This window comes from Hordeum vulgare, chromosome 3H, assembly GCF_904849725.1.
Source record: "Hordeum vulgare subsp. vulgare chromosome 3H, MorexV3_pseudomolecules_assembly, whole genome shotgun sequence".
In the NCBI taxonomy this organism is placed as follows: Eukaryota; Viridiplantae; Streptophyta; class Magnoliopsida; order Poales; family Poaceae; genus Hordeum; species Hordeum vulgare.
Genome location: NC_058520.1, coordinates 311,962,903 through 311,980,023, shown reverse-complemented (window position 1 = coordinate 311,980,023; position 17,121 = coordinate 311,962,903). Strand labels below are relative to the sequence as shown.

Below are 17,121 nucleotides of genomic sequence, written 5' to 3'. Positions count from 1 at the left end.
GGCCTCTGCAGGGCACCTCCGCCCCAACTCTGTCGGGATCCGGCCATCTCAGGGTCCCTCCACCCCTTCTCGACCTCGCCCTCTGCCACCCACGCCGGCAACAAGACGCGTCATCGCGCCCGCAGCATGTCCCAACCACGGCCATAGAGCAAGCTCTGTTCCCTTTGTAGTTAGTTAAGTGACAAGGTTTTTTTTTTTTTTTTGAAAAGGAGGAAACGAGCCCCGGCCTCTGCATCAATCGATGCATGTAGCCATATTATTAATAATAAATGAAAATATGTGTGATGTCCACAAATCTCTGAATCTGAGTATAAAAATTAAACAAATAAATTGCCCATCCGGCTTAACTGATAACAGACTACGATGCCTATACACCTAGCCTATTATTAGCACGCCATCCAAATCGGTTGAAGATAACCCGAGAGGCGTCTCCCATCGGTTGCACCCAATATCCATAAGATCCCTGGATTCCACATGACTGAGTAACGACCACATACGGATCGAGGACGTTGCTCTGAAAATAACCTGCAAAAAGTTGTTAAAATTCTTGCCATTAAAAATCATGTCATTCCTAGCATTCCATATAGCCCAAAATAACACACAGACTCCAATTCTAATAAGTTTCGATATTCTGCCGTCGACTCCATTGAGCCACATTGTGAATAACGAATTCATACATGTAGGTGGAGATATATTAAAAGCTATGTGTAGTGTGCGCCAAAGAAATTTTGCAAGCGGACAGTCTAAGAAAAGATGTTTAATTGTTTCATTTTGCTCACAAAAACAACAATTTACCCTGCCTCTCCATCTTCGTTTTGTTAAATTATCTTTGGTTAAGTGACAAGGTATGCTACACCTTAATTGAATATCTAGCATTTACCTCAACTAGTTGAATGCCCGTGCGTTGCTACGAAATAAAGATAATAATAACAAAAGAATTACCGCAATGTAAAAATATGTTTCAAATATGACACATGTTGTTTTCATTCTTAGCAACAAATACCAAGTCTCTATTCTAGTTCTTTCGTACAGGCATACCACCCTCTTGTTGCAAGAAAATAAAACAGAATTTTCCTTCCTTATCACCGCTTGGGCACCTTTTTAACAAATGTATGAAAACATTCATCATGTATCGTGGGAGATGATGACATATTTCATGTCTAATTTACAAACGAAATAGTTCTCACCTACCACAACAGATAATGACATATTAAAATTGTATTTGCAAGGTGAATTTTAACATGCTTTCTCTTACCCCCTCTTTGTACATGTGAGGTAATAAGGTGAAGAGCTAATCAAATCACTAATTAATGAAATCGACGGCTATCTTGAAATAAAAAATTGCACGTGATGTCATGTCAATTTGTGTCTCTTTTTTTTCTGACCGCCATGTAGATAACGTTGTTGTGGCCACGATAAAACGCAAAAGGAACAAATATGATGTACACCTGAGCAAATCAAACTAACAACACTTTGTGGATGCAAGAAATATACAGAAAAATAAAATACAGTGTGTAGCTAACGATATCAAACAAGCATAAAATGTACAACATCACTTGCACGAATGGTTTCATTGTATATCTTGGTGAAAAGGGGAATAGTACACACTTGCACGAAATGGCTTCACTGTATATCTTAATGAAAAGGGGAATAGTACACACTTGCCCAAGAGTGCATTAAAAAACTTGTTGAAGAGATTCAATAGTTATACTTGCAAGAACAATGGAGAGATCTTTAGCGCACAACATGCATACCAATTAGCTTCTACATCATCATATTTTTCTCCATTTTTTGAGGCAATGTCATACATAGTCAAACAAGGAGAACTATAGCTTGCCCAGCAGCTAACATGTTAACACATTTTGTTGAACAGGAATGTGATAGATTTTTATTTGCATTTATTTATGAGAAATATAAGATGTTCTTATCTTTCTGACTTGAGAATATCAGGTCATGAATATCTTACCTTTATGACTTGAGAATATCTTGCTGTCTCTCATACTTTGTTCATCCTATATGTAGTTATCATTTTTATAGGAGTTATACACATTGAACTCAACACTAATTCAAAAAAAAACAAGAGCACGAGCTAAGGGAGTGACATATCCGAGTATATAACCAAAAACTATCACAATTCACGCCAACGTGTCCAGGAACTACCACAATACGATTTTGTGCGAGAAACTACCACATTCAGCCTAATATGTGGCAAAAAACTACCAAAAATTTTAACTGTCCGTTTTAGCTGGTTTAACAGATTTCCTAACAAGCCGGGCCCACATGTCAGGTTGACCGTTATTACAGATAGGACCCACACGTCAGACCTCTTCTTCCACCTCTCTCGACCCTCATGTGCATTACATCGAACATGTTATGTGTGTCTCGTGACCGGGGTCATGGTGGGGAACGAGGTGACCACCTCCAGATCGAGCCCACGCAGCTGGATCCGCCCAAGCCACCGCTCTTCTCGCCGGTAGCACCCACGTCTTCCTCCTCTTCCTCCTCCGACCGGTCGTCCGGATCCAGCAAACCGGTGAAGCCGGCTGCCACGCAGGCGATGTCCGCGACGACGGCCATGGACTGTATGGCGCTGCAAACCATTTTAGCTCCTCATCGTCGTTATCCTCCTCGGACCAGGAGCTCATGCGAGCGCTCAAACCTTTTATCAGGAGTGCTTCCTCGCCCACCTCGGCCAGCCGCTGCCACGCGCCTGCAAGCTGTTGTTGCGCCTCAGCCTCCGCGCTCCTCTCCGAGCCTCGACTCGTCTCTAACGCCCTCACCGCGCCTCGCACCACCACTCCATCTCGCCCAGGGTGCCACCCTGCCACCACCATGGCTCTGCCTCTCCCGCTCGCCGAGCCGCAGCAGGCGTCGAGCCGGCCCGTCACGGCTGCACCCGCCGCCGCCATGCCTTTGTGTCCGCGCACTTCAAACCCGCCGCGCTAGCATGCGCCTCGCCTCGTGGTCTGTTTCCCGTTGCACCGCGCTAAAGACGCCCGTGCTTGCTCACCGCGTCCAAGCACCTCACCGCACCTCGCTCATCGCGGCCAGCCACCCGTGCCGCTTCACCGCTGCTGCGACTCAACCTGCCGCACGCAAGACGCCATGGCTTCGCCTCTGCTGCGCCGTGCACCAGCGCCACCGCGGCCAGCTGCATGTGCCGTTTCACCATCTGGTCAACCTGACATGTGGCCCTGGCTTGCCAGGAAATCTGTTAAAATAGCTAAAACACACAGTTAAATTTTTGGTAGTTTTTTGCCATAGATTAGGCTGAATGTGGTAGTTTTCTCACAAAATCGTATTGTGGTAGTTCCTGGACACGTTGGCATGAATTGTGATAGTTTTTGGTTAAATACTCGACATATCCGATACTTAAATAACTATCAAATATTGCAGAAAGTGTTCAGTGGAAAACAAAATACCAAGCACCATAGATAAAATTTCAACTTACAATATTTGGAACTTCTTTGCGCCCGAACACCCATGGCTTTCCTGCAATGGTCATGTCTACTGAATTGGTTCCACCTGAGTCACTTATTACAACTTAAAACAACCAAGAGAGGACCCCGAAAGTAATTACCATGACGTAAAATATGCGCCTATTAGAAATCTAATTAACTGTACAAAGATACACTAATTAATTGTACAAAGATATAGATATATGAGAAACAGAACTCACAAACAATGATCAAGTGAGATGGCTAAGAACAAACTATCTAGAGAAAACATGTGCAACAACCCGAAGAGACTTTTAACCTACTTTCTCACATCAAGTAAATCTACCATTTACAAGTGAAGAAAGACACAAACTGAACATCATGTCCGCAATGTAGGAACCATTTACAGTACCAAGCTAGTGATGACAAATCTTTTAACCATCTACCACGTGCAATAGAAAAGTGAAATATAATTTGCCAGCTTCTTCTTCAAAGAAGAATATCAATCATCTGGTCATCGTTGGTGTATGTCACAACTCTGCTTCTCCTGGCAAATTACATCCAACAAAAGTAAGTAAGTTGGTTGGTAGTTAATAGTACAGATTAAGAGAAATCAAGATACAACAAGAAATCTACATTTTGAAGAAATCAAGATACAAAAAGAATGTCAAAATGGTTCAAGAAATATTTTGATTAATGGATGAACGTCGTGTTATATTTGGAAAAGCATTAGTGTTCTATTTTGGGAGAGCTAACTTGTTGCATTCCTACAAGGAATTTCTCCTAGAAATTTTTAAAAAATACAACGTTCATCTCTGCTCTCAAGAGAAATGGACTTCTCAATAGTTTCAAAAACATGCAGGAATTATAATTGCTTGTGAATCTCTCCATAGAGGTGGAGATGACATAAGTATTGTGAACTGGAAAAGAAGTAAATATTTATAGAGCTAAATGGATAGATAATTATTTGTTGCAGACAAAGAAATAACATCATTAAATTGTCGAGAAATATAAATTAGGACTGCATGCCCAAGCGATGCCTATAAGTACAATTGGTCTGTCACTTCAGAATTCATCCACAAGATTCATACATGTACTGCTAAACTGTAGTAGCATGGAAACTTTTCTAGCTCACTTGTGTGCATTAAAAGAATCTTTATTTTGCCACTATACAAACGTTAGTCTTCAAGTGGAGCGTAAAACATAAATAATGTAACAACTATGCATCAAAGAAATCAATTACCATCACTTGTCATTCATAAAAAATATAAATCATCTATTGGGTTAGAGCACCGCATGAACTCAGAAGAAGATTAATCACCAATCTCATTGGTCATTTGCCCGAATTTTCATTCGTCTACAAATAATTACATATGACAAAAAATATTAAACAGGTTACTGAAACTCATTACGCATCTGAAACCATTTAAATTTCAGGAAACAATGTAACAAGTAACATCATACATTGCAATGTGGGCCATGAGATTTCGCCATCATGATTGAACCCTGACAGGTTGCTGTCATTGCACACATGAACATGTGTTAGTTATCGTATATTGCAGCCGGCAACAGAGCATGATATTTTAAATAGAGAGCTTCTTACACTGATGTTCCACAGCACGCCACACCAGGAGCAGTAGCTCGGGCATGCCCCGTCGCTGGACCTGTCATACAAAATGTTGCGAACACCGTGGAAGGATTTATTGATCTCTAGCAGCGTTCGTCCTGAAAACTTGCAGAATCACAGTTGATTAGTAGAATCAGCAGCAACAAAAGAATATGACATCATGATAAATCGAGTTAACCGAGGCACTTTTGTGCCGCTTCATTGGTCATACCCTTCAGGAGCACTTAACCATGTGTTTTGCAATGCAACTACAAGATCACATGTAGGTGAGCATGAATCCCAAGTTGATTCAGGCAGCCATAGTCGAGGCAGCACGGAGTAGGGGCGTTGACCTGCCGATGAGGCCCCGTGATCCACGAGAGTCAAATCCCCTCGTCGTGTCGCTGTCGTCCGTGTCCAGTTCTCCAGAGTCGTCACTGCCTTAAGCGATCCCCCTCCTCCCACTAGCCTTTCCATCGTTCCACCGATTTTTTTTTCAATCCCCCATAAACCAGACGATAAACCAGCAGATTAGTTTAATAAAAACCCCTTAGTACATCGTCTTCTATGGCTAAAAGTCTTCCCACAGGTCCTCCCACCGTCTCAACGCCTCACCCACGACGCTCACGATCGCCCACGCCGCCGCCCCGCCGCCCAGGTTCCCACCTCCATCACAACTCCCCGCAGCACCGCCGCCGGAGGGCCGGCCGGCAAACCCGCACGGCGCCCAAGGGGAAGGTGACGGCACGTGGCAGTGTGGCGGTCTCGTTCCCCTCCCGCCCCACCCCACCAACCCCCTCCAACATTGGGACACCACCGGGTCCCCCCTCCAACGCCGCCTCCCTCATCTCCGGTGACGGGATCTGGCGAAGCTCCTTCCCCACCCCGCCGCCGCACCTCACGCCCGTCTCCTCCGGCCAGCCTCCGCCCGCAACGTCCCCCCTCCCGTTTTTAGAAGGGAAGGGAAGGGAAGAGAAGAGGGAGAGCGAGCAGGTGAGGCGACGACCATGGCGCTCGCAGATCCGTCGGCCCCGTCGTACGTCCTCGGCCGCGCGTGATTCTGCTTAGTGGCGTGACGGGGTGCCTGCTCCGCGCCCACGCCATGGCCGTCTCGGGACGCCGCCATCGACCTTGGACCACACCCCGCCGCCATGGATGCACAATTCTCCTCACCCGGGCCATGTTCTTCTTCTTCTTCTCTCTCTCTCCCCTAATGTGTTTCGATTTGGTCCTGATGTGTTTCGATTTGGTCCTGATGTGTTTCGATTTGGTAGGCCTGCCTCTTCTTCTCTCTCTCCCCCTAATCTTGCTGCTCAGTTAGTCAACAAATGAGATGTTAAGATAGTTCACCTGGTGTGAACAGGTCGACGGCAGTGGCAGCAGGCGGCGCATGCAGGGCTCGGGCAGCGCCCCGACGTCTCACGCACGAGCTGCCTTTCGAGCTGCTACAGGTCGGCAAGCTGAGCAAGGTAGTCAATCCTTCACATGCATGTTTATTTGGCATCCTGTAGTCAATCCTGTACGAGTCCTCTTTTGTCAAGATGTATGTGGTAATCTGTAGTCCTCTTTTGTCCTGTAGTTAGCTGTATGTGGTAATGTGCAACCAACTGTATCTAATTTCTTGTACTGCATGATTATTACTAACTAACTAACTGTATGTGGTAATCTGCAACTAACTGTATCAACTTTGGCTGCATGTGTGTTAAAACAGATTACCATATTTGGCAAATAAAGTTGAACTATACTTATGCTTACTTCTGCTGCTCTAATTTATAGGTAATGGAAGTGTGCCTTATATTAATAGGATGAGCATGGATGAAACCAGAAGGAGGGGCAATGGCAACCTCGACAATGAAGATGATGTTGTGATGAGGAATGATTCAACTCCAAGAGAGACAGCATGGAAAGGCCACTACCATGATCTGAATTCTGTTAATTCTGCTTTTTTTTTTTGCATGGATATTATGATGCTTTTATGTCTGTTGGTTCTGTAAAAACTCTCTTTTACAGAGCAAATTTCTGTTAATGTATATGTTACAGTATACCTGTACATTTAGTCAGTTACAGAAAATATACCTGTACATTTAGTCAGTTACAGAAAATATACCTGTACATTTAGTCCGTTACAGTATACCTGTACATTTAGTCAGTTACGGAAATAATGGAAAATAAATCTTTCAAAGTCCAGTTACAGAAAATATAGTCAGTTTCTCTGCCTCCGTGTAGTGAAACAAAAAAAATCATGGTGTTGCTCTGAATTATATAAGCCTGTTGATGTGTTTGTTTGTATTAGACATATTTATTATCTTGTTGTGAATTATATAAGACAGAATTATATAAGCTTAGTTTTTATTTTGTATTATGATGTATTTAGAGTTGAAATGATGTTTATTCTGTTGTAGTTATATATTACTCCCTCCGTTTTTAAATATAATATTCATGCCTCCACATACGGCTTTCCGGCCACAGAGCGCAAGGCACGATGGACCGGCTCGTCTAACGACCACATGCATGGAATTAGGCGGCCAATTTAACGACGGCTAGGAGGCAATCTTAGGTGGAGCGCAAGGCACGATGGACCGGCTCGTCTAACGACCACATGCATGGAATTAGGCGGCCAATTTAACGACGGCTAGGAGGCAATCTTAGGTGGATGCGCGGCGCAACAGCCCAGTGGGTAGTGAATAGGATTTCTCCGTTGAGGCGGCATCGGAAAGGAGATGTCAAGATTGCAGCTAGGGTGTGGATTTACCGGATCGACTGTTATGTAGCCCGTTGCCCCAGGCCGTCGACGTCGTCGCCGCACTCTCCTGCGAGATCACGCGACTTGGCAGTTCCCGAGCCGCCGACGCGTTGCCACACTCTCCTGCGAGACCACGTGATTACTGGATCGACTGTTGTACTGCCCGCTGCCCCAGGCCGCCGACGCCGTTGCCGCACTCTCCTGCAAGACCACGCGACTTGGTAGTTCCTGAGCCGCGACGCCGTTGTCGCACTCTCCTGCAAGACCACGCGATTTGGCAGTTCCTGAGCCGTCGACACCATTGCCGCACTCTCCTGCGAGACCGCGCGACTTGGTAGTTCCTAAGGCGTCGCAACCGCGAACTTTCTCGGAAGAGACGGAATCGTGGGCGTGGGATATGTGCGCGTGGGTTTACGGTTGTTTCATTTTTGCCGGGCCGTGCCCGTGGGCTGGATTTCTGCGGGGGTCTTCGCTCGTTTCTGCCGATTTGAGGATGGTTGAACCGGGTTTTTTTTGTATTTAATCGTTTGGTTTATGGAGGGATGAAAAAAAATCGGTGAAACTGCTAACGGAGGAAGTGCTAGCGAGGGGAGGTGGAAAGCGAACGAGGCGGGGGATCGAGGTCAAACCATCACGACAACGACAGATCCCCTTTAATAATAGAAGATTCAAGCCGTAGCCGAGTGATCACATGTGCTTGCACACAGCCGGGAGTTGCTGGGTTCGAGTCCCGCGCACCGCAGCTTTTCTTCTGGTTCTTTTTCTCGTGCACATACACATCTGCATTGTGACACACACATGTTTCAACTATTTTTGAATAGCTTCCAATACCAGCAATATTGTGTAGCCGAGCTAGCTTGCTCAGCCCGCTTACACATGTGCATCCTCAAGCACACATGTTTTAACTATTTTTGAATAGCTTCCAATCTCAAGAATAACACGTAGGTGAGCTGTCTTGCTCAACCCACCTCTACTTCAGTGATCTTGGGTTCGAAACCCCCTTTTAATCTTTTCTGTTTTGCGTGATGTTTTTTCACTTTTAGTTGCTCACATTTCGTCATAGTGTCACATTTTTCAAATTTTCATAACTGATTAACCGTGATTCACATTAAAATAATTTATATATGGAAAATTCTTAGAATTTTATGTAGATTAATAATTGTAACTTTTATCAATGTTTAAAATGTTTAAAGTCGTTGTTTTTCGTTAACTTGCATAAATGCCATGTTAAAATGATTTAAATCATAACTAAATAACCGTAGCTCTAAATTAAATGAACTTTATATGTAAATCGACTAGAATGATGTGTAGAATTATATTGTGCATTTTGTTTCCCTGTTTAGTAAATATAAAATGTGATTAGATCAGATCTGGACCAATTTCTAAATTAACATATGGAGTCGCTTTGGAAATACTATAAGTTGTTTTCAACCTCATTTAAAATGCCTAGATAGTGTAGTTTATTTATGCTTCACCTTTTCTCATGTTTACAACATTTAAACTTGTTGATTAAATAAACGAGAGTGAAATAAATATTTGAATGTGGAGGTTCGTCAAAATGCAACTCATTGCATATCCAACTTCACTTAATGTGTAGAAGTTGATTGTTGTGCCTTGCTATGTCATGCATAATTAAATGGACATTAATCATATTTGTTTACGCGTTATGAATATGTTGTGGTGTTTATCATGTGTTAAATGTTTGTTTTTGGATTGTTTCTTCTCGATAGAGTTCTGAAACCGATTTAGAGTGTGAGGACTCGTTCGACTATGTTGGTTCGTCTAGTTCAAGGATTCGTTCTTCTTCCAAGCGGGATCTCACGCAAGAGGATCATTTCCCTATATACCACTACTATCATTGCTATGCTAGTTGTATCATTTCTATCGCTATGTCTTGCTGCCTACCACTCGTTTTGTCAAGCCTCCCAACTTTGCCATGAAATCCTCTAACCCCCTCCACATCCGAGCAAACCTTTGTTTGGCTATGTTACCGCTTGCTCAGCCTTTCTTATAGCGCTGCTAGTTGCTGGTGCAAGTTGTTTTCCATGTGACAACATGGATATTTTGAGATATCACAATATTATTGCTATTTAATTTAATGCACCTATATACTTGGTAAAAGGTGGAAGGCTTGGCCTTCTAGCTCGGTTCCACCTTTACCGTCCTAGTTACTTGTGTACCAGTGTTATGTTCGATATTGATCGCTCCTAAAATTGCTTGGGGTTGTTATGGGGACCCCCCTTGTAATTCATCTTTGATTAAAACTCTTCTAACAAGGCCCAACTTTGGTATTACATTTGCCTAATAACTAATGAAACCACATAGGGAGTAATTAACCCGTGGATAATTAATCAACAACCCGGGCCAGAACTCCTCATGAGTGTTGGTCCAAACTGAGTGATGTCAAGCGCCCCCTGGTCACCCGGGGCCTTAGCCAACCCGACATCTTGCTCATCCGGTCGTACCCTAAGAACGAGATACACGGCTCCTATTGGATCTGTCATCACGTCCGACGGCCTTGCTGGATTTGTTTTACCTTTTACAAAATATCTCGTGCACCGGGATTCCGAGGATACTTTGGGCTATCTCGAGGTTGACGTTTTCCACTGGGATTTGGAGACTACGGATTTTCAATGGTCGAGGTTTTTCCACGCAGCTTGTGGCTAGTTTGTGATGGACGAGTTGGAGCACCCTTGCAGGGTTAAATCTTTTTGGGAGCCATGCCCGTGGTTATGTGGAAACTTGGGAATTTATTTAACACCGGGTCATAGCAAACTTGAAATAAACTCAATTAAAATATGCCAACTATGTGCATAACCATGACTGTCTCTTCTCGTGAGTCTCAATCCGAGAGAGGACACGATGGGGTTATGTTTGAATCGTAAGTAGGTGTTCATGACCACTTCTCGATCATTATTAGCTCACGTCCATTCATGCATAGATCATCACTCCTCTTATTCTTGCACTCATAATTTATCCACTCAAATAAATGCTTAGTGGTTGCTACAGCCTCACCACTTAACCATACCTCACTCATTAATCTTTGCTAGTCTCGATACCTTTGGAAATGAGATTGCTGAGTCCCTGCGGCTCACAGACTACTACAACCACAGTTGCAGGTACAAGTAATGTGATGCTTTGACATGAGTGCGATGGTTGTTTGATTTTGGCATTCTTCTTCTTCTTCTTCTTCTTCTTCTTCTTCTTCTTCGATCTAGGCTGGGTTCCACGCCGACAGCCTGGGATAGCAAGGATGGATGTCCTTTTTATCGTTTGATTTTGCCGGTAGTCGAACGTTGCTCTTCTGAATGGTGATTGAATGTATTTTTGTATTGAGATGATCATGATTACCTTGTGGCGAGTGTAAGACAATTACATATAGTCATCTCTTCTTTACATGTACTGTAACGATATCCATTCTTGCGAAGCATTGATATGCGCTTCTATATGTGTCGAGGCCCTCATGCCAAAATAAGTATATGATTGCATCTTGGGCGTTACATTAGGCTCCTCATGGTCTTCTCACATTCGATGTCAAACCTGTCGTCTTCATCATAGTTGCTATGCTCCACATTGTCATCGTCAATGGAATATCCTCATCACAAGAATCAAGAGATTCGTTAAAATTTTGACCATATCAATGTTCAAGTTTATGAATGCAGATAAATTCAACAATGATGTTATTGATGGTAATAACATCTCCTTTAGCACGCGTGAGGTTAGGAAGCTCAAACAAGTAATTATCAAAGTTTGGATCATTGAGCTTCAATTTGTGAAAGGCAATAGATATATGGAAAATGACATCAATATTTTTCAAGGAATAATTGGGATATCTTTTCTCCAAATCTTTCCACTTAGTATAATCACACTCAAAGTTCTTCACTTTATTAAGCAGAATTCTTGGCAATCCTCTAATGATAAGATTGATAGTTCTAAGATTGCAAAGCATATCAAATTCTTCCTCATGAGAATGATGCCAGGGATCAGTGGGAGGCACATTTGGGCTGTCAACATACTTGCTCAAATGGAATTTATCGAATATATCAAGCATTTCATCTTTCCATTGACTATAGTACTCCCCATTGAGAATAGACACTCTACAACTAAGATTCCCCAAACTAGACATATCCATCTTCCTCCAATGGTGATTAAACCAAGGCTATGGAGACCAAAGCTCTAATACCAGTTGTGGGATCACTAAAAGGTATGTCTAGAGGGGGATGGGTGAGTAGACTACTTGAAAAAAATATTAAAACCTAACCTTTTCCCAGTTTGAATGGCGTGGCAGATTTTAGCGATTATAGCAAGTCAAGCACACCCTACACATGCAAGTATACGAGTATAGTAGCGAAAAGTAAAAACATGCACATGAAAGTATGGAGTAGAGTTAGGAAGATCAAACGCAAAGATGACACAATGATTTTTGGCATGGTCCCGATAGGTGGTGCTATTGTAAGTCAACATTGACGGAGACTTCAATCCACGGAGGGTAACGGTCGCGAGAGTCCACAGAGGGCTGAAACCATGAAGGTCCAGAGAGAAGCAACCTTGTCTATTCCACTATATCTTAAATCCACAAACGACTAGCCTCACTCGGGGTAGATCTTCATGAAGTAGGCCATCTCCTTACCCTTACAAACTTCTTGGTTCAACTCCACACAAAGTCGGAGGCTCCCAAGCGACACCTAACCAATCAAGGAGACACCAATCTCCAAAAGGTAATAGATGTGGTAGTATGATGAACTCCTTGCTCTTGTGTTTCAAAAGATAGTCTCCTCAACACTCAATCACTCTCTCATAGATTTGGCTTGGGTAAAAGAGATTGATTGGGTGGAAAGAAACCTGGGAGGCTAGAAATCAAGATTCATATGGTAGGATTGGAATATCTTGATCTCAACAGATGAGTAGGTGCCTCTCTCTTTGAAAATGGATGGGGCAAGTTGACTCCCCGCTGATTGTGTTGGTTTCCCTCCAAGCTTAAAGGATGATGTAGCATAGTGACGACAAGTATTTCCCTCAGTTATGAAACCAAGGTATCAATCCAGTAGGAAGATCCACAAGACTATGTAAGCGGTACCTGCACACAAATAGCAAATCCTCGCAACCCAACGCATGTAGGGGTTGTCAATCCCTCATTGGTAAAATGAAGGATAGATTGATATATGCAAATAAAGTGATGGAAAATAAAACACAACAAGGTATTTTTGGGTTTTGGATAATATATATCTGAAAATAAAGAGCAAATAAAATGTAAATGCGAATAGCAAAATAGAGATTGCAAATAGATGATGTAAATTAGACCCGAGGGCCGTATGTTTCACTAGTGGCTTCTCTCGATAAAATAGCAAACGGTGGGTAGACAAATCACTGTTGGCAATTGATAGGAGAGAAAATAATTATGATGATATAGAAGACAATGATCATGTATATAGGCATCACTTCCAATACAATTATACCAACTTTTGCTTGCATTTACTTCTATTACTCCACACATCAACCGCTATCCAACATGCATCTAGTGTTTTGAGTTAATGGAGAAACGGAGTAATGCTTTAAGATTAATGACATGTTGTAGAGAAGATCTATTCATGTAGGAATGGACACTATAATTTATCCTTAATAGCAACAATATATGCATGTCATGTCTCCTTCTGTCTCTGAGATTGAGAACCGCAAGATCAAACCCATCACAAAGCACCTTTTCCCATTGCAAGATAAAAGATCAAGTTGGCGAGACAAAAGCCAAATATCGGAGAAGAAACACGAGGCTATAATAATCAAGAATGGATATAATTTTGTAGATCAGATTATAAACTCACAATTCATCGGATCCCAACAAACACACCGCAAAAGAACGAGTTACATCAAATAGATCTCCAAGAGACCATTCTATTGAGAAGAAAAACGAGAGAGAAAGCCATCTAGCTACTGCCTACAGACCCCTAGGTCTGATATGAACTACTCACGCATCATCGAAGGAGCACCAATGAGGATGATAAACCCCTCGGCGATCATGTTCCTCTCCGGAATGAGCTCTAGATTGGATTTCATGGCTTATGGAACTTGCGGCGGTTGAAACAATTTTTCGTTGACTCCTCTAGGATTTCTGGAATATTGGGGCATTTATAGATCTCACACGCAGTGGAGGAGGTTCCCGAGGCCCCGAATAGCCACCAATCCGTGCCCTGGTGCCTAGTGGGCTGCCTGGGCCTCCTGTGGTGATCATCCTTGGTCCCCAAGTTTCCTTCTGGTCCAAAAAAATCTCCAAAAAGTTTTGTGGCATTTGGACTTCATCTGGTATTGATTTTCCGCAAACAAAAAAATAGCAAAAACATCAACTATCACTGGGCACTATGTCAATAGGTTAGTCCCAAAAAATGATATAAAGTTGCTATAAAATGATCATAGAACATCCAAGAATGATAATATAATAGCATGAAACAATAAAAAAAATTATAGATACATTGGAGACGTATCAGCATCCCAAGCTTAATTCCTGCTCGTCCTCGAGTAAGTAAATGATAAAAACAGAATTTTTGATGTGGAATGCTGCCTAACATGTCCATCATATTCTTTTTATTTTTAGCATGGACATATGGACTTGTAGGTTATGCAAAGCAATAGTCTATAATTTTACATGAAAATTTCAATACTTAAGCATATCAACAAGCAACCAAGTCTTTCAAAATATCAACGCTAAAGATCACTATCCCTAGCCCATCATGCTCCATCATTGATTCATTAATGCAACACACCCAAATATTAGCTACATCCATGCTCAAGAATGATGATAGCGTTCCTTAGCTGGTGCTTTATAAGAGCAAATGGAGACTCAAATTCAAAATAAAAATTGCATAAAGTAAATAGATATGCCCTTCGTAGAGGGAATCAGAGATTTGTTGAGGTGCCAGAGCTCAATGTGAAAAATTTAGAGATAAAATATTTTGGGTGGTATGCTTTTCGTGTCAATGAAAATGATTTAGAATTTCAATAACTCCCAAGCTAAACAAATCATAGGCGGTTCCGAGACTGAAAATAAATTTTATTCCTTTTTCCTCTATTCTTTCACATTCCACGGCTAGCCGCATCCACGGACACCGTCCATACCAACACTTTCCAAGGAATTTATTATTTGACAACATAAAATAAATGTTCTTTGCATTTCGGGACTGGGCATCCCTATTACCACCATACTCTTGTGCAATGACAAGTGAATAAACACTCATCTTGAGAACAACTGTAAGTGCATCTAGTGTTGCTTAGTGATTTTTGTGTATTGAAGACTTATAGGTTAAGAGACTAATGTGTTTGTGAGTGCACACATGCTTTATAAGTCGCCGGGGAGTTTGAGTTATTCGAAGAATATCGACCCTTAAAAATGAATATCTTTGGCTAAAGACTTTGGTACTTCCTCGAAGACTTTGAAAGTGAGGAAATTGATGTGTCCGTGAAGAAATTGATGCGAGGACTTTGAAGCGTGAAGACTTTTGTTTCGTAGTTTCATTTCCTTGCTTTTGAGTCATAGGACCACTGTACTGTTAAAGAAGGTCGAGGTAAACCTAAGGAAACGTTTCCAAGTGATTCTCATCTCGAAGCCTACACATACTCAATCCTTCGAGTGAAGCCTTTGGAAATCTTTTAAAGTTTAGTCAAATTCTTCTGTGCTAGAGACGAACATCTTATGGTCTCTAAGGAATTTGCTCTAACTGAGGAGTTAGGTTTTTGCTAGTGGGAATTAGCTACAAGTGAGGTATATGAGTCACATGAGGACTTTCATAGCTTGAAAGTTGTGACTGTTGTTGTGCCGCACGCGAGCTGTCCCTAACCTTATCCACATAGCGGTCATATCATTAGGGCATTTTGTTGGGTAACGTAGCAAAAATTCAAAACTTTCCTACGCCATATTCAGATGTTCCTATGGAGAGACCAGCAACGAGAGAGGGGTGAGAGCATCTTCATACCTTTGAAGATCGCTAAGTGAAAGCGTTGCTAGAACACGTTTGATGGAGTCGTACTCGCTGCGATTCAGATTGCGGTGTGATTTCGATCTAGTGCCGAACCACGACACCTCCACGTTCAACACACGTGCAGCCCGGTGATGTCTCCTGCACCTTGATCCAGCAAGGAGGAGGGAGAGGTTGGGGAATATCTCCGGCAACACGACGACATGGTGGCGATGGAGCGACGAGGTCTCCCGGCAGGGCTTCGCCAAGCACCGCGGGAGACGAGGAAGAAGAGAAGCAGGGCTGCGCCGAGAGAGAGATGAAATTTCGTGTCTCCAATGGCCAAAAACCCCACTATATATAGGAGGAAGGGGAGGGTGGCGCCCCCCTTAGGGTTCCCACCCCTAAGGGGTGCGGCAGCCCTAGATGGGAGGCCACGGCGGTGGCCAGGAGGGGAGGAGTGGGTGGCGCACCCCTTGGTGGGCCTAAGGCCCACCTGAATTAGGGTTCCCCCCTTCCCTCTTTTGGCGCCTTGAGCTGGGTGTGGGGGGCGCACCAGCCCACCCAGGGGCTAGTTCCCTCTCACACTTGGCCCATGCAGCCTTCCGGGGCAGGGCCCCCCTCTCGGTGGGCCTCCGGAACCCTTCTGGTGGTCCCGGCACGTTGCCGGTGGTGCCCGAAACATTTTCGGCATCCAAAACCATCCATCCTATATATCAATATTTACCTCCGGACCATTCCGGAGCTCCTCGTGACGTTCGGGATCTCATCCGGGACTCCTAACAACCTTCGGTAACCTCATATAACAATTCCCTATAACCCTAGCGTCATCGAGCCTTAAGTGTGTAGACCCTACGGGTTCGGGAGGCATTCATACATGACCGAGACACCTCTCCGGCCAATAACCATCAACGGGGTCTCGATACCCATGGTGGCTCCCACATGTTCCACGATGATCTCATCGGATGAACCACGAGGTCAAGGATTCAATCAATCCCGTATACAATTCCCTTTGTCTATCGGTATAGAACTTGCCAAAGATTCGTTCGTCGGTATACCTATACCTTGTTCAATCTCATTACCGGTAAGTCTATTTACTCGTTCCTAGCACGTCATCCCATGACTAACTCCTTTGTCACATTGAGCTCATTATGATGATGTTCTACCAAGTGGGCCCAGAGATACCTCTCCGTCACACGGAGTGACAAATCCCGATCTCGATTCGTGCCAACCCAACAAATACTTTCGGAGATACCCGTAGTGCACCTTTATAGTCACCTAGTTATGTTGTGATGTTTGATACAGCCAAAGTACTCCTACGGTGTCCGGGAGTTGCACAATCTCATGGTCCAAGGAAAAGACACTTGCCATTAGAAAAGCTTTAGCATATGA

At 43.3% G+C, this 17,121-nt stretch overlaps 1 protein-coding gene and 1 long non-coding RNA gene across 3 annotated transcripts; one reads left to right on the top strand and one right to left on the bottom strand.

The window, feature by feature from the left end:
* Positions 1-3,743: 3,743 nt before the first annotated feature.
* LOC123443717 lies at positions 3,744-5,485 on the bottom strand. The gene is made up of 4 exons (XR_006630796.1): positions 5,276-5,485; positions 5,041-5,162; positions 4,902-4,954; positions 3,744-3,984 (listed from the first exon to the last, which is right to left on the bottom strand). It is a non-coding gene; the product is annotated as an uncharacterized LOC123443717 (long non-coding RNA).
* Positions 5,486-5,632: 147 nt separating this feature from the next.
* Positions 5,633-7,134, top strand: LOC123443716. 2 transcript variants are annotated; one of them, XM_045120213.1, is made up of 3 exons: positions 5,633-6,313; positions 6,407-6,512; positions 6,820-7,134. In XM_045120213.1, exons 1-3 carry the CDS (start codon positions 6,146-6,148, stop codon positions 7,035-7,037), a joined length of 492 nt encoding a protein of 163 aa, XP_044976148.1. In that variant the 5' UTR covers positions 5,633-6,145; the 3' UTR covers positions 7,038-7,134. The 2 variants fall into 2 exon arrangements, with proteins under 2 accessions (XP_044976148.1, XP_044976149.1); XM_045120214.1 differs by having other exon boundaries at positions 5,915-6,271.
* The last annotated feature ends 9,987 nt before the right edge of the window (positions 7,135-17,121 follow it).